This window comes from Propithecus coquereli, unplaced genomic scaffold, assembly GCF_000956105.1.
Source record: "Propithecus coquereli isolate 6110/MARCELLA unplaced genomic scaffold, Pcoq_1.0 Scaffold328, whole genome shotgun sequence".
In the NCBI taxonomy this organism is placed as follows: domain Eukaryota; kingdom Metazoa; phylum Chordata; class Mammalia; order Primates; family Indriidae; genus Propithecus; species Propithecus coquereli.
In genome coordinates, this window is record NW_012148930.1 from 2,348,131 (window position 1) to 2,373,863 (window position 25,733).

At 39.6% G+C, this 25,733-nt stretch overlaps 1 protein-coding gene across 1 annotated transcript in view; it reads right to left on the minus strand.

Moving 5' to 3' along the window:
• The window catches only part of NEK7 (NIMA-related kinase 7), a 126,282-nt gene that overhangs the window by 61,098 nt on the left and 39,451 nt on the right, over positions 1–25,733 (minus strand). The window contains exon 2 of the mRNA XM_012650459.1: positions 12,129–12,213. Coding sequence (XP_012505913.1) covers positions 12,129–12,185 — 57 coding nt within the window. The 5' untranslated portion in view covers positions 12,186–12,213. The remainder of the gene's footprint in view (positions 1–12,128; positions 12,214–25,733) is intronic.

Sequence of the window (25,733 nt, forward strand, 5' to 3'; positions counted from 1 at the left end):
GAGATCATCAAATGAGTTCCTACTCAAGTAAAAAACTATTTTTAGTAAAAAGCTATATTCTCTTTTTTGAATGATTTCCCATTCTCCATGTTTTTAGTTCAGCATCTTGAGTTACACTGGGAATAAAGTAACTCAGCAAAACAACAAGATTCAAATCAATATAAAATATAACCCAAATAAAATCACTTAAACTGACTTTTTGCTGTTCTCGATCTGGAGCGTAAACTGAGTCTTGGTCTCCTGAAGTTCCTCGATGACCAGGGTTTTTTTCTAAGCTGCACAAAATTGCTTTTGGATTTGAGATGAGTCTTAGAAGACCTTCAACTTTTATGAGAATAAAAATCTACTGGTTTCTGCCGCTATAAACTGAGGATAACGATGCCCCATCTACAACAGAAGGCTTCCGAAGTCACTGTTGCACGCGGCTACATCGGGCCTCTCCACCAGCCACGCCGTACGTCCCGCAAGTGCGCCGTGAGCACTGGCCTCGTGGCCCCGGCGCTGCACTCGCTGGTCCCCAGGCCTTCTGGATCACTTCTGCTTTCACACCTGGCAAACCACAGCTCATCTGTGGGACCAGTTTCATTGTCAGCTTCTCCAAGGACTCACCCTCAGCTCACTCAAGCAGCTTCCCCGCTCCAGTCTCTGCTTCCAGAGCAGTCGGTGGCAGCATCCAACTCTACAAGGAGCTGCGCAGACTCAGGCACTGTTCGGTTCCGGCTCACCCTGGCTTCTAATGATTTGTTTATACCGTTGGCCCTTGAATGACACAGGTTTGAACTGCACAAGTCCACTTCATATGTGGATTTTCTTCTGCCTCTGCCACCCCTGAGACAGCGAGACCAACGCTTCCTCTTCCTCCTCTTCCTCAGCCCACTCAACTTGAAGATGATGACGACGAAGACCTTTATAATGACCCACTTCTACTTAATAAATAGAAAATACAGTTTCTATTCCTTATGATTTTCTTCATAACATTTCCTTTTCTTGTCCGGAGCCATGAGGCCCGGCAGCTGCTTATCCAAGATGGCCGCGAGCCATGTGGATCTGCCTGCTTATCTAAAATGGCCAACCAAGCCCCATTTGCAAAAGCCCGCGAAAGAGCTTGTAAGTTTCTATTTACCCATTATAACTATGTAGCCCTTGAAAGCCCCTGAGGGTTTCCTTATATGGAAATCCTCTGGCTGGAAAGCCAGAGCCTCAGAAAGCACCGCCCCTTTACTGTTACCTCCTCTTTCTGCCTTACTTAAGCCTCTGCCCTACTGCCAATAAACGAGACTTGATCAGACTCCTGTCTTGTCTCCATTTCTTGTGTCTCCTGCCTCTCCCAATTCCCACTCCCTCCTCCAGGGTCCGCGTTGACTACCCCGCGGGTCGGGACATTTTCTATAGCTTATTTTATTGTGAGAATACTGTACATAGTACGTGTAACAAGAGTGCTGTGTTAACTGTTTATGTTATCGGCGAGGCTTCCAGTCAACATTAGTGGCTAAGTTTTGGGGAAGTCAAAAGGTACACATGGATTTTCAACTCCATGCACTGACTTCCTTGTTGTTTGAGGGTCAACTGCACATATATATTCCTTCTCCATACATTGCGTTTCTCAAAGGTCGAGACCAAATTTTGCTTTTTTGCTTTGTATCCGGTGGCCTTTAAGTAAACGGTAAATATTAACAAAGTGAATGTATTTGAAAGAACTTAAGGAACGTAAAAGGCTTTCGATACACAGTGTGTGACTCTGATCATCGACAGGCTCCAAGCAGACTCAGGAGAGGAGCAGCAGACTGCAGCGGAAGACGCCAGACCTGCAGAGCAAGGCAACTGGCTCTGCCTCTAACGCCTCCCGATAGGTGAGCTCAGGGAATTTCCTTTAATCCCATTATTAAAGGTGTCTTCGGTAACAAATCACTGTCCCTGCTAGAGTGATGGGGGAAGCATTGAACACGGCTTCCAATCTGTCCTGCTCCAAAGTCTGACCTAGGCACGGTTTTGCAAAGGAATCCACTGCGTCCCCATAGAGCCCAGTGGAAGAGGCACAGGTTCTGAAGTTGGTCAGCAAGGCCGGGGCTCAAATCCTAGTGCTGGTCCCCACTATCTGAGCTGGGCAGGATACCCAAACCTGTTTTCTACTTCTTGTGAGACAGAGCAGGCCTACCTGGAAGAACTGTGTCTGAGTGAGACGCTGATTGTGCGGCACCTGGACAGAGCCACACACAGCAAGTGCTCGGTGACCTGTCAGATGTCCCCTCCCCTGAAGTGCCAGCAGCAACCACCTCCCAGCTCTGCACTCTCATAACAGGGCTCTTGTGTCGGTGAATCCTCCTTTATGTACTCCAGTTTTCAAGACCAAAAGTCTTCTTTAGTCCCTAATTTTCGTTCCTAGCCCCTTTCTCTCTGGGCCACAACTGGAGTCTGCCCCTATCTGACAACAGACTTCCTGTTGCCGAGGGCATCCTTAGTTGGAGTTCCCAGTTACCACCCAGTCACAGTCTCTGCCTTCAAACTGGGACATCCCACTTACCATACGGATTATCTTCCCGATTTACAAACCGAAATATCCTAACCCCTTGGTTGTAAGACTACTTGGGTGACAACACAGTCTATCCAGCTGTCGTTATTCTATCCAAAGTCCTTTTAATAATTCTTGGAGGAGGAAGGGAGGGACATTTAACACATAAAACCATGTTTGGTGGCAATTACGTTATCTGACTGGAGCATGCTTAAAATAAAGTTAAAAATCACAAACTGAAGAGAATAAGTGGCCCAAGGCCCATAAACCCAATTGGTTTGACAACAAATGCTTTTCATGACAAATGAAAGCTGAGAGAGGACATGGCTAATTCGGCAAACAATGTCTCCTAAAATTACTAAAGACTACGTATCCCATTAAGTATTTTCAAACGGACTCATTTTTGGAAGAAGTCTCAAAATATAACTAACATGGATAACATAAATATAAGCCCACATAGGTTGCTTTTTAATACCACTTTATTTCTTACGTTCCTAACTATGAAACATCCACAATCCCCACTTAACAGGCATAATTAAAACTGATCTTGGAAGCATATATATTACGCTTTTGTTGTAAATTATTAAGTTTAGGCTCTTGAGATGTACAAATCTACATACTAACAAGCCATACTATAAAAGCATTCTAAGATCTCAGAAACATAAATATTCAAAATCACATATGACAACTAAGAAATTAAACCCTAGAATGAGTGAAGCTTTTATATAACACCTTTAACATTCTGGGTTCTATTAATGAATCTCTTGTTGATATGAATACACTCCCATCACATAACACCAGATCTTGCTAACTAATTGGGATTAACTTCTGCATGTCGGTCTGTGTTTACTGGGCTTCTTTCACGTAAATATTTTTCATTTTAAAATAAAATTCATCCTGTGTGTCATTGACTCTTATTTTCACAGGGGCAGACTCCTTGAACAATTAATAATTTCTTAAGACTAAATTAATTTCTTTAATTTGCTTTAAATTTGAAGGCAAGGACATTTACTGAGCAATAAGATAATTCATGATAACATTATGATGATAATTCTCTCTGGGGAAATTAGAAGAGTCTCAGCATGAACTCAATAGACTCCCCAGAGAGAAAATTATATTCTGATCCTAGAGGTATTGTTATCAATGATCTAATAAATAAGCCAGTATTAATTACAATATTTAACACCATTAATAAGGTTTTCATTGTTACTGCAAATTCATCTCTTACTGGTGACTTTCATGTACCACTTACTTAGGTAAATGCATTACTTTATATTTTATATTAATATTGTTGAATTTCTCCAAAATTTAAAAGTAACAAAACTTTAAAATGCCCTTCAATTTTATTTAGCAATAAGGCTCATGCTATGAACTTTAGTCTTTAAAAAGATGTTACTCACCTCCAACTACACAAACTAGAATATCCTTTCTGACAAAATCTAACATAATATTGTCATAAATCATTTTCTACAGATCTCACTAGAAACCAAAAAAGACAAACAAATGAAATACACCCCATGGGCCAGCCAGGCCTAACTATTTGTGCTTCTTCCCATTTGAAAAATTATTTCCCTAAAGTCTCTTTAACTATTTTAGAAGTAGCATACTCCTAAAGACTCCTAAGTGTCAAAGACTGACCTCAGTTTAAACAATATCCCATTAATCACCGTAACTGGCAGTTTATCAAAATGAGGAAATTCACTATAACATAAGAAAAATGAGTGACCAAATATAACCAATCATCTAATCAAACATTTATAAGACCCTGGTATTTGTTGCGCTTAATCATCATTAATTATATTACCCACCATAACGGTTACTACATCCAAACGATATAACCAAAAATGCTGATTATCTCTCCTAGGTTATCACAAGCAGGACAATTAATTGGTGATAAGATACTCCCTTCTCCCGTACTTCCCCATGAGCACCACCAGCTACACCTGATAAAATTAAAAATGGAGAGGAAAAAGCCTCAGAGAAAGAAGAGGTCTGTAAAAAAGTATTTGCTTATTCCACAAATCCTATTAGGGGGAAATAAAACATTTAAAGACAACAAGCAAATACATACAGTATCTAATATTTAATCTGCATATTTAAGTACTACGCAGAGAAATAAAATGGGGTGATGTGATGGAAAACGGGTGGATGGTTATTTTGGTTGGATCATTTGGGGATGAGCTTGCTGAGGATGTAACATTTACGCTGAGATTAAAAGACAAAAAGGAAAGGAAACAGCAGCCATCGCAGAAAGAACAGCTGCCGAAACGTCTTAGGGAAGACATGAGCTTGACGTGTCCGAGGACTGGCAAAGAGGACGCTGTGTCTGGGGCGCGGCAACCAAGGTCCCTGGCTGGAAACGGGGTGGAAGGCAGCTAGTGCAGACAGAGCGCACAGCACTCGGACGGCGAGAGGAGGGAGCCTGGGTGCTACGCAGGGGCCACCGTGCTGGCGCGTTCTCTGTTTCACAAAGACACTCACGCTGCCACGCGGAGAAGGACGGGGAAGGAGGCCGAGCAGAGCGAGAGTGGAGGCAGGGAGGCCAGACGGAGGCAGCAGACACAGCCCGAGGGCCGCAGCAAGGTGCCCACAGGCAGTGGAACCAGGCGGGGTCTGCGGGTGATGAGCTGAACGTGCGGAGCGAGGGACAGAGAACACTCGAGGATGACAGAGCCCCGCCACCGCTACTGGGACAAACCAGGCTAAAGAAGCAGCAGTTTGGGCAGAGAAAAATATATACATCTCATTATATATAATTATATATAATAAATAAAGGTATGTGGGAAAAGGCAGCGGGTAGAGAAATCCGTGGGCCCAGACAGTCACTGGCGCCATGTTGTCACTGCCATCATCGTTGTCGTCGTCGCTAACATTTAATGAGTGCTAACTACGTGCCCAGCACCATACAGAAAGCTCCATATCAACTCTATGAGGCAAACACTATTCTTCTTCTCAATCAGTGATAAGAACGCAGACGCTTACAGATGTGAAATGACTTGCCCCGTCACACAGCTAAGCAGCGGGGCCAGGAACTGATCCCGGAGATCTGACGTCAGAGCTCACACTCCGACCCTCCGCACAAGTGTCCTGCTTCCTTCCTGGTCCTCCACACATTCCTCCCCATGGCGCTTGTGCTCCGCAGGGTCTCGTCCCAGCCGCCTTCTCTCGTTTCATCCACTTACTCCAGGCGATCTGACTCACCTTTCCATCTCCCCGTTTATCGGTTCTGAAAGTTACATTAATTCCAGCTGTCCCCTCACCCCCTACAGGACACCCTATCGTAACTCTACCAGAAACTCCTCTTCTACTCCTTTGCACTCCTACACTGAGTAAAGGGGGAAATAAAAGGACATACAATTAAATTTATTCTATATAAAATGGGACTGGAAAAAGAGATACTTATCGAAATTCCTAAATTTGAGTAGCATTTGTCCTATGAAAATTTTAGTGAGGAAGCTGTATGAAACATTAGCATAATCACATGACGAGACCATAATATTTACATAAAAATGATGTAAAGGAAGACACAGTGTAAAGGGATCCTAAATGTAAAATACTACCACTGACTTCTAACAAACAGACTGGAACGCACACATTCAATGCTGCTCTTCCAAGCAGCACCGTGGGAGGCCGTGGTCTTACTCCAGGAAGGCTTTCATTGCTGAAAACATGTCTGAAACTCCTCCTTTATAACGGTTATCAGAGCTAGTTTGTGAACCATATGAGAATTAGTGGTCTCATTTAAGAATATATCTCATTTTGGTCAAAAAACAACACCAAGGCTACTTACTTTATTCACCAAGTAAATACTTGACTCCAAAGAATTTTGGAAATTTCCAAATACCAAACTCATCCTCAAAAACAGAATAATTTCATCATTGTGATTATTAAAACAATCTTTCAGGTTTTAAACTCAGTTCCTAATAAAGCTGAAAACTATTTTGATTAATGTTAACCTTATCTTTGCCCACATGACTCTGAACAGACTGTTCAAACTGAAATTCCCTAGACAGCGGATGAGAAAAATCTTTACTGTGTTCTCATTCTTTTCAAAATCATATACATTTCTCAAGGTATTTCCTTTACAATATGAGGAACTCCCACTCCTAAGTATACAAATGTAAACAATCAATCTAAATTCAAAGATAACTCAAACATACTTTAAATATTTTGAAATCATTTCCCATTTGACAGCTTTCTCAGTATTCGATAATATATTGCCACGGTCTCAGTGACTGAATCTCCTTGAACACCACCTGAAACCACCACCTCGCCACGTAGACTTGGAGGTCAAGGAAAGCACTGGTATAGTCTAGATAAGGCTGGAGCTGAGTCCAAAATAGACAATGGCACAAAACGCAGCTGGAAAGTAAAAGGAGACCGGACGATGCAGATCTTTTAAGTCGTACAAATAAATAAAGAATGCGTGCTAAAAGCAGTAAGAAACCAGGAGGAATAAGAAGGAATATAATAAAATATATATGTTAGAAAGGTGACTCTTGCTGCAATGTAGAGAATGCACTAGAAACGGTAAGATGAGAGGTAAAGATACCGGTTACAAAGCTGCCACAATAATCCAGGCATGGGAGGGCAGTAATCTAAACTAGAGCAGTTAGAGTCAGAGTACCTCCCCTGCCAGGTGAGTATCTAAATCAGTCTGTTTTAAAGGTAGAGCCTAGTGTCTGCTGACATTAGATACGAGAGGAGAAAAACAGGAGGAAATCAGAAACGGCTCTAAGTTTCAGCCTCAGCAACTGGAAGCGCAGACTTGTCTCCAACTGAGATAGGAAGACTACGGGCCTTCGGTTTGAAGGGAAATACTCAGAGCTCGGTTTTGGACACATTAGGGTTGAAACATGCACGTCTGACGTCACGTAGGCAACTGGATACGTGAGTTTGGAATTCAGGCAGAGGACCAGGCTGAGATAAAAATTTAAGAGTCGGCAGCACAGAATCGCGAGACTGGGAGGATCACCAAGTGAGGTATGCAGAGAAGAGGTCTAGGAATGAAGTCCTGGGTGTGCTCCACTGTTACGAGGGTCAGAAGGTGAGGAGAAATCAACAAAGGAGGGACCAGTAGGACAAGAGAAAAACAAGATTCCTGGAAGCCAACTGAAGAACAGGTTTCAAAGAAGAGAGAGGATCAACCCTATCAAATGCAGCTGGTAAGTAAGATGAGGCCTGACCACTGAATGAGCAGCAAGAAGGAAGTGGCAATCTGGACAGGAGCGGCTTGCGTGGCACGGCGCGGGAGAAAGCTTAACTGGAGGAGATTTTAGAGAGAAAGGAGAAATGGGAGACAGAACTACAGATAAATCTTTCCAGGAATTGTGCTATAAAAGGGATCAGAGAAACAGGTTAACAGCTGGAAGGAAGAGTAACTTAAAAGGCTGTTTAAGGGTTTTTCTTTTGTTTCATTTTGCTGTTTGTTTAGCTGGGAGAAATAACAGCACGGTAGTATGGACCTAGCAGAGGGGGTTAAATTGAGTAGGGGATGCAGATGAGATCTGGTGCTGGTGGGAGGGTCGGCCTTTCAGACCAGTTTGGATAGTTTATCTGGTAACAACAGAAAACACAGACTATACGAGTACAGATTCTGGTCCTTCTACCACATCTGTGGTAGAAGTCTGTGCAAGTTCTACTCGAATTGCTTCAGTTTTTTTAGTGAAATAGAAAGCAAGGGCATCGGCTGAGAGTGAGCAGGAGGGAAAGAATTTTGCAGACTTGAGAGAAGAGAGAGGACGGAGGGGAGTGTGGAACGAATGGATTGAGGATAGGATTGCTGAGCAGCATCAGGCTTTACTTGAGTTTTACGGCCATGGATTCAAACTATGGCAAAGTCCTTTTTCCTCAAAATAGCTACTGCTCCTTCTCCTGCACCATCAAAAAAGGTATTCAATGAAGTAAACAGTTACTAGAAAAATGTAATATCTCAATTTCTATGAAGTCTTCCAAAAACAGAAACCCTCTACTCAATGCCATATGGCAAATACCTTGGCAAAATCAGTTTATCAGAAGAAGCGAGCTAAATGACCCTCATTTCACAAAGAAAGTAACTCCAGAAGATAAGCTAGACAGAGAGGAAGTTAATATAGTTATCATGTCCAAAAATCCTACCCACCCAGTACTGCCCACTGGGGACTACCTTCTTTTTGGCCCACTATGAACCCTGAATGCTCCCCTGAACAAGCCATACCAGGTCAACTTCATCTCCTCTCACTTCACAAAACCATAAATGGATTGCGGTTTGCACTGCCATAAAGCTTACGGGAATGTTGGTACACCTTACTGGTTGAGACGAAGACTCCAAGGTAAGATTCTCATACTTTCCACTCTGCAAAAACAAGGGCTATCTATTTTTCTACCTGCAAATCTGAGATGCCTTCCCTGTTTCACAGGTAGCCAAAGTATTTTGCTATCTTCAAAATTACAAAAAAAAAAAAAAAAAAAGTATATCCTAGGCCTCTGATCATTTTACAATTAAAATTAATTCTCCCTTATAACTCACAGAAATTCTTAGAATTGTACTCTAATTGTTTTATGTTTAACTTTATGATAAAATAAAGCCCTCTTCACTCAATAATCATAAATCAAAATATTAATTGTAAACTTCTATTGTTCAAAATTAGCCTTATAGTAAAAAGCAAAAATTCTACTATTTCTCTGTCATCACCTTTTATACAGTCTGAACTTAAGAAAAAAAAAAAGCTAAACCCATTGTTCCACAAACAAGAGTCCAAAGGCAATGAAAATATATAGAATAAGAATCTAGTCAAAATATCCTTTCTGTACCTTCTAGAGTGGAAAGGGAAGGAAGGAAGGGAGGGAAGGAAGGGAAAGGCAGGGAGGAAGGAAGCAAGGAAGGATGTGGGAGGGAGAGAGGGAGGGAGGGAAGAAAACTGACAGAAGAAATGTCCCCTGAGTTTTATTTCCCCTAAGTCTTTATTAAACATTAACAAAGATGCATAAATCTCACATTGTAAAACTTAAAAAAAAGGAACTCATACTGTACCAAAAATGAGACCACATATTATGCATTATGGGGTTACAGTATTCATCTTGAAACAAGAAAAAGCAAGGATATGCTGAGAATATACATTACTCATCATTATAACAGGAAATTGGTATTTGACACTTGGAAAACTGGCCTCCTTCGTTCTCTGTTTGTGTCCAGACTCATATCAGCATCACGAAGTGGAAGAGGTCGCTGGGCGAACCATATGTCGCCATATCACCCCCATTACTCAGGCCAATGGTGTGGAACAAAACAAAACAGGTTGTCAGCCCTGAGCAGAGGCTGTCCTTTCTCCGTCTTTCACAATAATTCTACTGAGAGCAGTAACATTTTTCAGAGACTTAATAAGCAGTAACGCCCGTAAGCTCTTGTCAGGTGATCTTTCCTTCACTGTCTCTCAGCGTCAGCGTGAAAGCAGAGAGGGGGGGAATCCTTCTCCCTTCCTGCCCCACAAGGCAGCTAGAACCTGGGCAACACCTGCCTCTTCCTACGGGAGAAGAGTCCCCCCGACAGGAGCAGCAGCAGGAGGCAGAGACGAAAGGAACAGTGTGAAAAGAAATGCAGAACCACTTCCGTAGCTCTGAAATTTATACCGTGTGGCAGCCCAGCGTCTGGTAGGAAAACAGGAACTTTTATTTTGGTCTCCTACTGCCGGCTCCGACCTTTCCTGGCTGGTGAGTCGGTAGGAGGCCAAAGTGAAAGTGCTTATTTTTTTCCCCTTTGAAACACAGGGTAGTTCAAAGCTGTGAATTTCAAAATCATAACATGAGCTACCTAATTTTTAGAGGTGTTCTTTTATTGCCTTTGCTGGAAATAATATAAAACAATTGTGTCTGTGTATGTGCACAAAATGGGCACTGAGATGTCTATATTTAACAGGCAGAAGTTATTATAATCTTGACAATATAATTTATGACCATAACACAAAATATAGATGGTAGATATTTAAAAAAGACAAAAAACCTTGAAATCAAAATATTGGCCTTTCTTTAAGCTAAAGGGTCCCTTTATTCGATACAGAAAATTCAGATAGGTATTAATACAATAAAAAAAGCAATATAAAAGTGCAATTCAGTAAAGGGCTAATTTAAACATGTTAAATTTAAGGAGTCCCTGCTTGGTTTCAGTTACGTATTCTTACTGAGCTCCTGCTACACATGAGAAACTGAAGTACCACAGGGCATCCAAGGTAGGTAAGACACAGTCCTTTCCTCAAGGAGATTTTAACCTAACCGAAGAGGTAAGGGCAATGCCCACGTGAAAATGACACAAAAGTGTCAGAAAAACATCAGAAGAAAGACGCAAAAAAATATGATCAGGTCCCCATGGAAAGACACCGCATTCGAAAGATCCGACAAAGCTTCGCGGTAGTCACGGCATTTTCGATGGTCCTTGAAGGATAGGCCGGATTCCAAAAACGGGAGGTGGACGATGGAGAGTAAAGAACGAGCAAAGTCACAGACGCAGAAAAAGATCAGTTTTTTGCGGTAGTTATTTTCCGAACTATGCTTCTGGTAGAAGTCAACAGATAGGCTAAAAATAAAAAAGGATTCCGTGGACAAGTAAGTTTGGAAAACACTACAGCCTCTCTCTGAAATTCACGATGCACATTAGGATAGGAAAGGCTCTGAGGAGGGACTGTCACAATGTAACTGCCTGCCCCAAGTCTCCCAAACCTACGTGACTCTCTGACTACAGAATTCACTTGAAAGAACATCCACTCCCCAGACGTTTTCAGAAATACCGTCTGTGCAAAACTGGGCCACGGCTAGCGGAGTCTATTTCAGCCATACTGCAGGGAGCCTCCAACACCAAGCTGAGAAACAGTCTTCCTGAATGACAACAGTAAAAACGAGGTGCTGCCCCCACGTAGGGGTGGCATTTGTTACTCCAAACACGTCATAGAGCTTTATGAAAAGTATCCGTACCATATGCAGGATGGTAAATAATGAATTTCTATAATGCGTGTACATTTTTTATTGAGACATTCTTTTACTTCATTTTATGTTACAAGAAACAAGCAACTGTTTAATGGGAGAAATACACTTCTGGTGAGAGGGAGCCACAAGAGCAACAGTAATGGAAGGTAGCTGTGGGCAAAGCAAGACCAGCCCACGGCGCAGAGGCAGGTATGAAACGCGAAGGCGCTCCCACGCCTGGGCACAGCCCTGCCTCCCGAACCCTGACAGTAAGCCTCACAGCCTACAGGTCATTCAGATAAAATCAAAAGCTAAAGCTGCCCTTTAGTTTCCATGTTTGTATAGGAGAGTGAAGAATCACAGAACAGTATTTTAAAACGGTTCTATTGAAATATCAAATTGCACCCCATGAATATGTATAATCATGTGTTGATTAAAAAACAAAAAAATACACTACACCTAAAATGTATACTAATTATACCTCAAGCCAATTACAGCTAAAAGCCAAAAATAAAACTGAAAAACAACAAAACAAAAAACAAGTCTGACTAAAACTTGGAAACTCAAAATTAAAATTTTTTGACTAATTTATTTCCTAAAGGAACTGTAAATGTGCTGCTTCCTTACTCACACATAAGTCATAAAGATCCACACGCTTCTGCCCACCTTGATCAGGAGACATTACCTGCGGCTGGAACTGAGGAACAGGCTGCCCTTGCATTCCTTGTGATTGCTCATCCATCGTCTGAGGCAAGAGGAACTTTAAAACTCTGCAAAGATATAAAGGTGAAATTTAAATAATGCAATCACTACCAACTCACGTCATTCATCATATACTTGACACGTGCATTCAAACACTGGAGATTTACCTGATGCTTCAAAAATTAATCATTAAGGTATCTCACATTCCTACTTCTGGCATCTGCTAAACCCAAGCTCTGTTTAGCTCACACAAATATTCACTGGCTCAACCATTTCCACTTCTCCAAAGCAGCATTATGTGCTCAGAAAACCCTATTTAACAAGATGAAATTCTTTTATCTCCATTCTGTCTTGCAGACCAAAGACACTCCCTTCACCGTGGCCGCTGTGAGTAGATAAATACATGGGAAGCTCCTATCACTGTGCTCAGTATTTTACATCCCTAACATGGGACTTACCACACGCAATCACCGTTTCCCTGTAACTGATCCTTGTGTCAAGTTGTGAAATCTGAAATGTGAAACTATGTGCATACCAATCTAAGACAGATTTCAGATAAACACTTTCAGTAAAAGTTGTTATTTTTTGATTTTTCAAAATTCTAAAGAGTTGAAGTACACTAATCCAAATATTTCACAGTTTCCTGTTCTTGAAATGAACTTTCGCTTCACTCTTCAAGGTTATTCATAAAATCTTCAATATTCTTTCTAGTTATATGTGACATTTAAACATTCTGAGAATATTAACAAGACATATTTCATTGACCAAAACAACTGATAAATAACAACATAAAAAGATCAACTGTATTAAAATAGCAACGCTACCCTACCCAAATGAAAGTTACTAACTTAGCTATAGGTATATGCGACACCTAAAAAATGAGAGGGTAGCGTGGAAATTTTAGGGTGACTGTTACTTGGCGGAGCCTGAATACTCAAATCCAGAACTGAGTATTTTTCTTGGCCTCCAGTCACCGTTCAGCAGGAATATTCCTGACCTCACTCTCCTGTCTCCATTTAACTGACTGAGTCATGCAGCATTTTCCATAATCAAGCAAGTGACATACCCCTATCAGACAACACAAAGAAAATCGGGTACGAGTCCTTAAGAGTCAGTTGTTTATTGCTACATTTATGTGTTATCATGGGTAAGTTTTTAAGAACTACTAAGGTAACCATCAGATCTTTGGAGAGAGTAATGAACGTTTCTAGAGCATTCTAGTCTCGACATTTACAATTAAACACATTAAGCCAACCTAGCACCAATCCTGGTGTCCACAGCCATTCTGCACGTAAGGAGTCAGGGCGCTCCCGACAAACGGTTGGTTTCGGGGCTGGGGCTGGCAAAGCATAAGGTGAGCCTGAAACACCTTATTGTGCCAAAAAACAAGGCAGTGCTCAGAGAACAGCGTGAACATGTCAAAAGGACATGGCAGCCAGCTCGAATGTGTTCCCACAGGCCACACGGGGACAATTTGAAAGTAACAAATTATACAGCTCATTGAATAAAATGAGAACACGTGAGTGCATAAAAAAATTAAATAGTGGAAAGGGGAAGTTATTTCTTACAAAAGAATGCACCTAATAAAGAAAGAATGGAAGAATTTAAAAACCAATATTTGTTAGTCATGACAGAAGCAACTGATTCAGGCAAAAACCATCAATGGATGCTAATTAGTGGAGCAAATTATTCACATTGTTCCATGGTATAGTCTTCACAAAAAATACCTACAGACTACAAAGGGGAAAGAATAATTTCATAGTGGAGGACGTGGCAGACACTACCATAGCCAAATAAGTTAACATCACCAGCAATGGTACATACAGATACGTGCCTCCAAATACAACGCACTTAGCAGAAAACAACACTTCTGTGACATTCCTGCCGAAAACGCACTCTAAATTGTTTCTATTTTTTAATTGACAAATAAAATTGTATATATTTACTGTGCACAACATGTTTTGAAATATACACACATGCCAAAATGGCTAAATTGAGCTAATTAACATACGTATTACCTCACATACTTACCATTTTGGGGGTGAGAACACAATCTACTTGCAGTAATTTTCGAGAATGCGTTGTTACCCACAGTCGCCATGTTATACAATAGATCTGAACTTGAACCTCCTCCCTGACTGGAATTTTGTATCCTTTCACCAGTATCTCAACTACCCCCTCCCCCACCTCCAGTGCTGGTCACCACCGTTCCCTCTCCACTACTGTGAGTTCAACTTTCCTGGATTCCTCGCGTAAACGAGACCATGCAGTATTTGTCTTTCTGTGCCCAGCTTATTTAACACCATTTCCTCCAGGTCTGCCTATGTTGACTCAAATGACAGAATCTTCTTCTTTTTTAAGGCTAAACAGTATTCCCTTGCATAGATATATATATATATATATAGAGATAGATAGATAGATAGATAGATATCTATCTATATATATACACACACACACACACACACACACTACATTTTCTTCATCCATTCATCCACTGATGGAAACCTAAGTTGTTTCCATGTTTTGCCTATTGTGAATGATGCTGTAATGAATGTGTAATGAGATATCCGTTTGATATGCTGATTATATTTCCTTAGGATAAAACAGTCGTGGGATTGCTGGGTCATATGGGATGGCTGGATCATATGTTAGTTCTAGTTTTAATTTTCTGAGGAACCTCCACACTGTTTTCCACAATGACTATACTAATTTGCATTCTCACGCAGTGCTCAAAGGTTCTCTTTTCTCCACATACTTGCCAGCACTTGTTATCTTTCGTCATTTTTGATAACAGCCATTCTAACTTGTTTGAGGTGATATCTCATTCTGGTTTTAATTTTCATTGCTCTGGTGATTAGTGATGTCAAGCATTTTTTTCATGTCACTGTGCTGGCTGGCACAAACCCTGAATTTAATCATGAGAAAATACCACATAAACCTAAATCAGGGATATCTATAAAATAACTTGCCTGCCCTCTTCTTGCAGGGCCTCTCCAGGCACCCAGTGACGCCCGCCAACATCTACGGCCATAACACCCTGAACGTGCCCGAAGAGACAGAGACAATGAAGACCTACTCCTGTCTAAACCCAAAGGAGACGCAACAAATGAATTCAAGGAGCAATCCAAGATGTCTTTTGCTATAAAGGATATCACTGGGACAATCTGAATGAATGACGAATTAGAATAAGGATTGTACATTAGTGATAATATTGTAACAATAATGTCCATTTCCTGACTTTTACAATTATACTGTGGTTATGTAAGAGAATGCCCTTGTTTATAGAAAATATACAGTGAGATATTTAGGAGTTAAAAAAAAAAATCATGCCTATAACTTAATCTCAAACGTTTCATTTTATATATTTTTTATTGTTATACATATGATAAATGTAAAATCTTAATACTGAGGGAATCTGAGTAAAGGTCATACAGGTAAAGGTTATAGAGAAATTCTTTGTTCTATTCTTGTAACTTTTCTATGATTCCAATATTATGACAAAATTTTTTACATAAATTTAAGGATACAATATAAAAATGAGTAATTTCTACTACATCTGTGCCGACAAAGAATTAGATGCATTCCCTTGTGACAAAACCTTGCTTTTCTTTCAATAAGAACTACAGTACTACTACCAGAAAAGATACTATTTTTAAAACTCTTCAATCACTGTTCTAATTCAATAACCTATTATTTCTCATCCTCTCTACACTCTTATGCTAAAATTGTATCTTAAAATATTATTCGTACTAATTTGGGTACTATAAATCCCTATAAATATTAAATGTCTCAAAATAATGAAAAGTAAACGCATGTGTGCACACATATCACAAATTAGAATGACCCATTTAGAATGGCCCAAGATCTCAAGAAGATTTAAAACTATATAATCTGTGAGTGTAATCAATAGAAGAGATTTGCTTATGGGATTTTCATATTTCTTCTATTGTAACAATGATAATTGTATTGTTCTTTATCTAATACATAATTTCCTATAATATTAAAAACTCTGGAACCTGTGTCCTGTCACTCATGGCAAACAGTTTTTTTTTAAGTATTCTCAAAAAAGAAACAAGTTAAAAATCCAGGTATAAAATAACAAAATCACAGCACTGGAAAAGAATAAGAAGATCTCAGTCTAATTTAATTCCTACCCCACAGTTTTCTTCATAATGTAGAGTATTTGCCTTAATTTTGTTAAGAGCCTAATAATGGACCACAAAGAAATACACATTAGAAATAAACATAAAACATTTTAAAAATCACTAATACAAATTTAAGCAACAATGAAATATCATACAATTGATAGCCCACCAAAATGATACATATTTTTTAAATTATATGTAATTCTTACATGGGTATATAACATTTCTAGAAAGAAATATGAAAAAAAAAAATCTAGAGACATCACATTACTAGAATTCATACACTATAAGGCCATAGTAACCAAAACAGCATGGTACTGGTATAAAAATAGAGACATAGACCAATGGAGCAGAACAGAGAACAGACATATAAAACCACCTACCTACAACCAATTGATCTTCCACAAAGCAGACAACAACATACACTGGGGAAAGAAGCCCTCCCTCTTCAATAAATGGTGCTGGGAAAATTGGATAGCCACATGCAGAAGAATGAAACAGGACCCCTAGCTCTCACCACTTACAAAAATTAATACAAGATGGATAAAAGACTTCAATGTAAGGCATAAAACCATAAAAATGACAGAAGAAAATGTAGGAAAAACTCCTCGAGACATTGGCCTAAGCAAAGAGTTTATGAGTAAGACCCCAAAGGGAATTACGACAACAATAAAAATAAATACATGGGACTTAATTGAATTAAAAAGCATCTGCACAGCAAATGAAATAATCAACAGAGCAAACAGACAACCTACAGAATGTGAGGAAATATTCTCAATCTATAGATCCAATAAGGGGCTAATACCGAGAATCTACAAAGAATTCAAACAAAGCATGAACAGACTAAAAAGTGGGCAAAAAACATGAACAGAAGCTTTTCAAAAGATAGACAAATATATGGAAAAATGCTCAACATCACTAATCATCAGGGAAATGCAAATTAAAACCACAATGAGAAATCACCTTACCCCTGTCAGAACAGCTATTATTAAAAAGTAAAAAAACAATAGATATGCTGGCGTGGGTGCAGACAGAAAGGAACACTCATACACTGTTGGAAACCTCTATGGAAAACAGTATAGAGATTCCTCAAAGAACTAAAAGTGGACCTAACACCCAATCCAGCAACCCCACCACTGGGTATCTACCCAAAGAAAAAGAAGACATTTTATTAAAAAGACACTCAAATGTCTATTGCAGCACAATTCACAATCCCAAAGATACGGAATCAACCTATGTGCCCATCAATTCATGAGTGGATTAACAAAATGTGGTGTGTATACACACACACACACACACACACACACACACACACACACCAGGGAGTACTACTAAGCCATAAAAAGAAATGAATTAATGTCTTTTGCAGGAATTTTGATGGAATTGGAGACCATTATCCTAAGTGAAGTATCTCAGCAATGGAAAAACAAACACCCCAGTTACTCTCTAATAATTTGGAACTAATCCATGGGCACACCTGGGCACAGAGAGAAGTAAAAGTCATTAGAAATTAAGGAGGGAGTAGGAGGAAGGAGAGAGGAGGGGAGGGGTAAAAATCCCCCTAACAGGTACAATGAACACTATGGGAGTGACGGGCACACTGACGGCCCGACTTAAGCATTATAAAAGCTATCAATGTAACAGAAACAGTTGTACCCCCTTAAGACTTTGAAATTTAAAAGAAAGAAGTATAACAATAAACATCAAGAATTTTCCATATACTTTACTCAGTACTCTTAATCCCACAATTCCATCCTAAAAAAAATAAACCAGTGACTGAATTTTGGATTACATACAGGAAAGTATAGTACAAAAGCATTTATCATGAAGAAAAACTAGAAACCAGGTAAAGGCCCAACAATATGAGAATGGCTAAATAAATTACATCACATACATAAAATGGACCACCACTCTGATCAAACGTTTATTAAAATTTTTAATGATATTTTAAAATGTACCAAGTATAATGTGAAAGGAAAAACTAATATGCCAAGACAAATTTTTCTATTATATGTACTCAAGGGACACTATTCTTATCACTGTCAAAACTACAATTAGTTAATTGTGTAGTTATTGGTTAAAGCTATCTACCTGGCCACACATAAGCCACATAATGACAGGAAATTGTCTGTGCTGAACATCACTGCACCCCCACAGTGCTTGGTACAGAAATAAACATATAGTAAATACATTTTTGCTTCATGACTCTAATATCAATTTATAATATATTAAATCAAAAGCAGCACCTTGTATAATAAAATGTGTAAAATTATCTTAACACCGTTTTTAAGAATAGGACATTTGCGTGTGTGTATGGGTATGAAAAAGGGTATAGGCAATATTTGCTTCTGTAATGGCAGAACGGTAATTCAGACCAACCCTCCTTTTGAGGATAATTAGTTGTAAAAAATAAAAAACAAATAAATACATGTATTTAAATCTGCTTTAATGCATCATAGAGCTAATAAAATGGAGAAGAATTAAAGACCAGGATCTGAGGGATGAAGGAAGCCAAGAGAAGGAAACCAGCGCCTGAGCATGTTTTCTCCACGGAGCTCTGTGCTGAGGAAAGGCAGCGGAGATGCTAGGAAGCTGTATGGCGTTTCCTTCAGCCTCTTGGGATAGAGAAACAGAAATTACAGTCCAGGGCTCAACAAAAGACTGTGGAGAACACACTCACAATTTGGGCTGGGGCCCCGAAAACCTTCAACCTAACATACAAGTCTTCTCAGCATTAAATCATCTGAAATACTGAATTTTTTTTAATTTTAATTGTCAAATAAAAAATATATATTTATCATGTACAATATGATGTTTTGAAATATGTACACACCATGGAAAGGCTCAGCAGAGCTAATTAACATATGCGTTACCTCATATGCTATTCAAATCCTGAAATTAGGGTAAGGTGATTTCAGGTAACTACTGCCCCAGGTACCTAGAGAAACAAACAAAAATACTCTCTAGAGGAAGAGAACATCTTAGGCTCTGGATTATTTGTACAAACAATGTTGCACATTTAATATCTAACGCATAATAAAAAATAACCAGGTGCTCAAGCAAGTAGAACCTCATGAACGAAAACCACCAAAGAGAATAGGCAGAATGACAACGACGTCTGGTAGAAGATAAAGATGTAGGAAGAAAAAGTTAAAGAGCACGACAACAGGGCAAATTTAAATAAGTATCTATACGAAACAACAGATAAAAGTGATTATAGAATTAAAAATGTATCTAAAATTAAAATACATGAGTACCACTATATAAATAGAGGGGTAAACAGAGTTAAAGGTTCCTATTAGAACGTCTGGGAAAAGGAAAATACAAGTTAGCATTCTTTATTTTATTTCATTTTCATTTTTCCAGTCTACATGCCTTTTTTTAGCATTCATTTTTCGTACTTTTTAATTAAGGTAGAATTTATATACAGTAAAACTGCCATTTTCACTGTACGATTTCTCCAAGTTTAACAAACTCAGTCATGTCACCAACCTCCAGAATCAAAATACAGAACAGTTCCATCAGTACCCGCAACTCCCCTATGTCCTTCAGAGCCAGACCCTGCCCACATCCCTGCGACCACTGATCTGTACTCTGTCCCTACAGGTTTGTCTGTCCTCGCATGTCACACGAATGAAGCCTTCTGAGTATGACTTCTTTCACTCAGCACAGTGCATCGGAGATTCACCTGTCTTACTGCATGCGGTTTGCTCGTGTTTAAGGCAGAGCAGTTCTCCACTGCATGGATACATCCCGGCTCATCCATTCTCCACCTGAGGGGCATCTGTGCTGTTTCCAGTTTGGGGCGATTATGAATAAAGCCATTATTATAAACATTTGAACACAGGTTCACACACAAGTTTTCATGTCACTTGGGTAAATACCTAGGAATGGGATTCCTGGGTGGTGTTAGATTTCCTAAGTTAAGGACGCATGTAAAATAGAAGGTCTTTATCTAGTATGACGAGAAACAAAACAAAAAAGATGAAAGCACCTCTGACTGCCCTGCACCATCGCACATCTTCCTGGTGGTCTCAATAATGTTCCCTTTACTCATTCTTTTATTGTTTTTTACTCTAATAAGATCACCACAAAAAACTGGATATCATATTTGCCTACTGGATTTGTATTTTTATCGACTCATCAAGTGAGAAAGAAGGATTTCTAACAAATTTCTAACAAAATTTCTGACAAATTGAGAAACGTAATGAACATTTCAATTTTGGGGAAAAGTAGACATTACCTTCCCCTGATTATTCAATGTATTAGAATGGATATAAAATAGTTAATTGTATGTTGAAAGCATTATAAATGCTATATTTTCATTGGAAAATTAAGCCCACTGAAGACAGTTGCTTATAAATTTCTAATCCTATTCCTAAAAATGCATAGTTATTAACTAATCCATAGAAATGAAATACTGAACAAAAAAAAACCCACAGATAACCAGAGAAATATTTAAACTATTAAAAATAAGCTTTTTTAATTCAGATAATTTATGTAGAATTTTTTTAAGGCATTGAAATGAATAAAAGTTCACAGCACTTGGCAAACATCTTTTTCTTTGAACTGAATCATTTTAGAGCTGTTGCTATATTTCAGACATGTTTTCTAAAACATTTTTGATCATTTCCCATTAGAGTAACATACTGAGAAAGAAGGATTCTACATTAGAATGCAGGTAAGTGTCCACCAAAATGACATTTTAAAGTTGTTTAACACTGAAGCATCACTCAAAAGTAACAAAATAAAGGTTAAGATAATTAGGACTAATATTTTTATTTTGGTTCTTGCTGACACCTGCTGGTTCAATTTTATCTTCTTCCCTAATATATATTGATATGTTCAGAGTCTTAAATACAAAGGCTTGTAGCAGATGAAATAGAATTCTTAGATTAATCAAGGGACCACTGACCGAAAAACTAAATGAGCACATATCAGCCAGTTACTTTCCATATCCACTGATTTTTACCGAAATCAGTGCTGGGCCTATTACTAAAACTCACTTCCCAATGAAATTACTTAATAGAAATTCTGTTATCCAATATTTTGATTCTGCCTAATTATTTAATTCTGAGAGTTAATTCTGAAACGAAGGTTACATTTTTTAACTTAAACTGCAAAAGCCAGGTCATGTAAACAGAACTCAAAAATGAAAAAAATAAAAAAGGATGTCTTAAAAAATGTTATGCAAGGTGATTTTTTGTTTGTTTTATCAAATCCCAAATCCTATACTTGTGAAATAAGATAATACGTGGTCCTCACTAAGTCCTCAAAATTTTATTCTCTTCCTTCTCTCTTCCCTTCCCCTACACCCGTTATAACATAAAGAGAAGTGGCACTTTCCTCTTTGAAACGTGTTTTATATTCCTAATATTAAAAACAGTTTTAAAAAAATGCCTCTAAGAGGAAAAATGCTACAGTAAGTCCCCTTTTCACTTATCTTTTACTGGCTCTTACTCTTTCTCTAGCTTAGCAAACCTCGTAAGAAATAGACTCTGTGCACCATCATTAAACAGGCAAAAGGATTAACTCAAATCCAAGACTGGACTGAAGGATACCTAAGAGAAAGCCAAAAACAGGGTGCCCTGTATGTCATGAGTAAATACTTTCCCTTCACTTATTAATTACACACTAATCTATTTCTACCAGAGCAAATACAGTGATTTAAACTTAATTACTGTGGACAAAAGGCATCCTGAGTGCATGCTATGAGTCAGTAGTTCTCAATCCTGGCTGGGTGTCAGGATCACCTGCGGAGCTTTTGGTTTTTTTCTTTTTTTAAACTATAGCTGCTTGGGCCACCCAAACTCCCACCCTCGATGACGACTGGATAGGTCTGCAGCGGGAAATTCATCTCTCTACTTAAAAGTACATAAATAAAAAAGGTACAGGGGTGATTATCATGCACAGTTAGGTTGAGACCTGCGCAGTGTTTTCGTTTAATAGGCGATGGGTTCGGTCTACTTCCAGTTGAGCTCTCTGGGTCCAGAAGTATCACCGCAGCCGACAGTGACGAGCGCTTGGCAGCGGCTGCCAGAACTGCCACCCGTGCTCGGCCCCACTAATAAAGACTCAGGCAAAGAACATGCTAGAAGGAGCCCGTGGCCAGCACCTTTCTGAATCTAACCTGGAACCAAAGGAAAGTAAGCAAGGAGGCTTCCACTCCAGGACACTGAGTGATGACTTGGGGGAAGGAGGAGAAGGGAGAAGGCAGGAAGCGGAGCAGCAGCGCCAAGAGCAGAAGGCTGGACTACCCCCAGGGCTCTGCAACTGTTAATACTACTGTGATTATTATGTGTTATTATATGTAAAAAAAAAAAAAAAAAAAGAAGGAAGGTTGGGAGGAAACACAGTCACCCCTCTCAGGCACACACAGACTCTTGAATGTCTCCACTTCTTTTTATAAATAGATCTAAAGCCACCTATCAGTTGTAAATCTGTATGAAATCTGGTTTACTCCCCAAATTGTCACGTTTGGAATAGTTACTTCAAACAATACTTGCAAACAAAATATTTAAGTTTAATTTTTAAAATAAATATAGATTGAAGCTATTGAACTTTTAAAAAAAATCAAGTGTCTTAATATTTGCCAGTTTAGGAGACGTGACAGCATTATAGTACGGTGAAAAATAGGTGTCGTGACATGCTCTCATCCTCAGAGTTCACTGTGTCATCAGAATACAAAGACTACTATTTTCCTGAAAAGGATCTGCAGAAAAAATTTTACAAAAGAAGAAGGAGGGAGGGAGGGAGAAAGGAAACCAAAGAAAGCCCAGTGAACTCAAGCTCTGTCACTTTCTAGCCACAGGCCAAACCAACGCCTCCTTTCCTGAACGGCCCCTGCTCTAGGTGTGGGGTAAGGTTCATTCTGCTATTAGTCCTATTAGACCTGTCACGGCTGCTGCTGCTTTTTCACTGATTAGGAAGTGCCTTCATACACATGATGTTACTTACTCTGTACAGTCCCCAAAATTCAATCCTCCAAAATTCAGTAAGACTGAGCCACAACGGAATCATCTTCCCTTCTTTGGTAGAGACAGCAACGTCCCCACGGACAGAAATTCTTTCTTCTTCTAGATGTTAAAGGAACAGAGTTCGTAAGTGTCTGTCTTGATGCACTGCTGCACAAACTTTTTCACGGGCAGTGAAGATAAAGCCTATTATGGGCAAGTCCGCATGAGTGAGAGACTCATTCAAAGCCTACTTTTCTTTTAAAAGATGAGAAGTTTTTACTCTCCTTTTCATTATGCAAAACATTTCTCTTAAAAAAAAAATCTTCGGTGTAACTGATGCTCGGGGCTTGAGCAATGCAGCGCTAGGTGAACGCGAGCTGTGATAACGCGACAATTGTAGCATTTCAGAATCCACAGGCTCGTCACATAGTAACTATCTCACCCCTTCAATGTTACATGAACACATTCCAATCACAAAGATTAACACACTTTAGAAATCGTTGGCAGTGGGAGGAATGGTTGTAAATGCCACGTGAGAATTCATAGAAGCTTCACATTAAATATTTCATTGTATTAAAAAAATTATTTTATTCTAAAAGCACTTGTGATTCAAGTATGTCAATTATAGCCTTAAAAAAAGAAATGGCAGGAAAGCTTTTTTCCACTGAATTGCTGATTCCACTTTTCCCTGAGCCTTCCCTGGTCCCAGAGTCACTCTGGATGACGGGCGGCTCAGGAAGGAGCAGCCCCACATCGGCCACCGCAGTGACCCTGGGAACACCGTGCGTGGCGCAGGAGGAACACGGAAGCTGAACACCCCGGGCGCCTGTGCACACAGCACGACGGAGGGGCTACAGTCCTTCGCTTCCACCCCAGAAATAACACCTTCAACGGCAGTCAGGTTCCACCCTGGACTGCAGGCGGCTTACTCCACGACTGACAGGGGGTTGCTACAGCGAGGAGAGCACCGAGTCAGCCCTCTCCCGTCCTCCTTGCGAACCGAGACCGGGTCACAATTCTGTTCATGTTCCTGACAACACCTACAACAGCGCTCCGGCTTTAATACGATGGTTGATGCCTGTGAACACTTAAACCCTAAGCCGTGTAACTAACGTGGATCTCCAGTGCTGCCGAGGCTGCGTCTGAGTTATTTCGGGTTTGGAAACAGACGTGGCTCAAGTACCTCTGACTTTTTACGTACAGCCAAAAAGAGTCAGCAGACTCGGTGCCCTGAGATGAATGACTGCAATGAGCCGTCCTCCAACACGAAACATGAGCTTGGTGCTAAATCCAAACTACAGTGCTCTTTGTGATTGCCACGCAGTTTACCAAAAACCTTTGCTAAACAAAAGGCTCCTCAACTCTGATGGCTTTAAACCAGGGTTTGTGTCTCAAACCAATCTCGCCATGCGCTGTATTTTTAACTCAAGCTCGACTGTGACCTTCAAGTGCTGCTTCTTCCTGGTCGCTGTGTGGGAAGGCGTGCTTCCACCGCCTGCTGGTTCTCAACACTGACACAGCTCTGGTGCAGAAGCCCTGAATGTGTCTCAATGTCATCTGGATTTTTCCAAAAAACTACCAATAGGGTAAGGCTCTCGAGAGAGAAGAAAATTGGGAGCAGAAAAGCCACTTTAAAATCCATACAAGGGCAAAAAGAGAGACGAGAAACAAGATGTATATTTTAAGCTACAGCCAATTCTTTAGAATATTAATGATAGATCCTATTAAAAGAATTGAATCACTTTAGTTTGGTAATCTAAAGCAGGAATCAACAAACTTCTTCTACACAGTGCCAGAAAGTAAGCAGTTTAAGCTTTACAGGCATCAGTCTCTGTTGGAGCAACTGCTGCAACAGCAAAGCAGTCACGGATAACACACAGAGGAACAGGAGTGACTATGTGCCAATAAAACTTTATTTATAAAAACAGGCAGTGTCTCCACTAACACTTCTGATTTTTCATATGGAAATTAATAAAACATGTCTATGAGATAGAATGGAATGCAGACCTGTTCAATTTATACTAAAATAAGACAAATATTTTGTGGCCATCCTAAACACTTTATAAATTTAGATAGGACCTGTGGGGTAAATGCTGGTGAGACTATTAATTTATGCTTCTTTTATCCTCTCCTCACCACAACACAAACACAATCCTCTCCCACTGAAGAATCCACAAATTAAGAAATTATATACCCTAAAAACATACTCCATACATTATATAGCACAAGAATCACTCTCCCTAAAATTCTACGGGTCTCAACAAGCCAATATAAACAAACACAAAATCTCTGGAGAGGGAGTACTCGTTAAGTCTAATATCTCAAATAACAAGAAACCAAAGAGGAAGCAGTTGCTAACAGAATAAAAAGCAAAGCCAAGATTTTGGCAGACTCTTGGTGCTGGGAAAAAAAAAAAAAAAAAAAAGTACCAAGGGGCAGAGGTCAGGTAAACACCCTAGGTGTTCAACCAAGACCCCTTTAGACAGA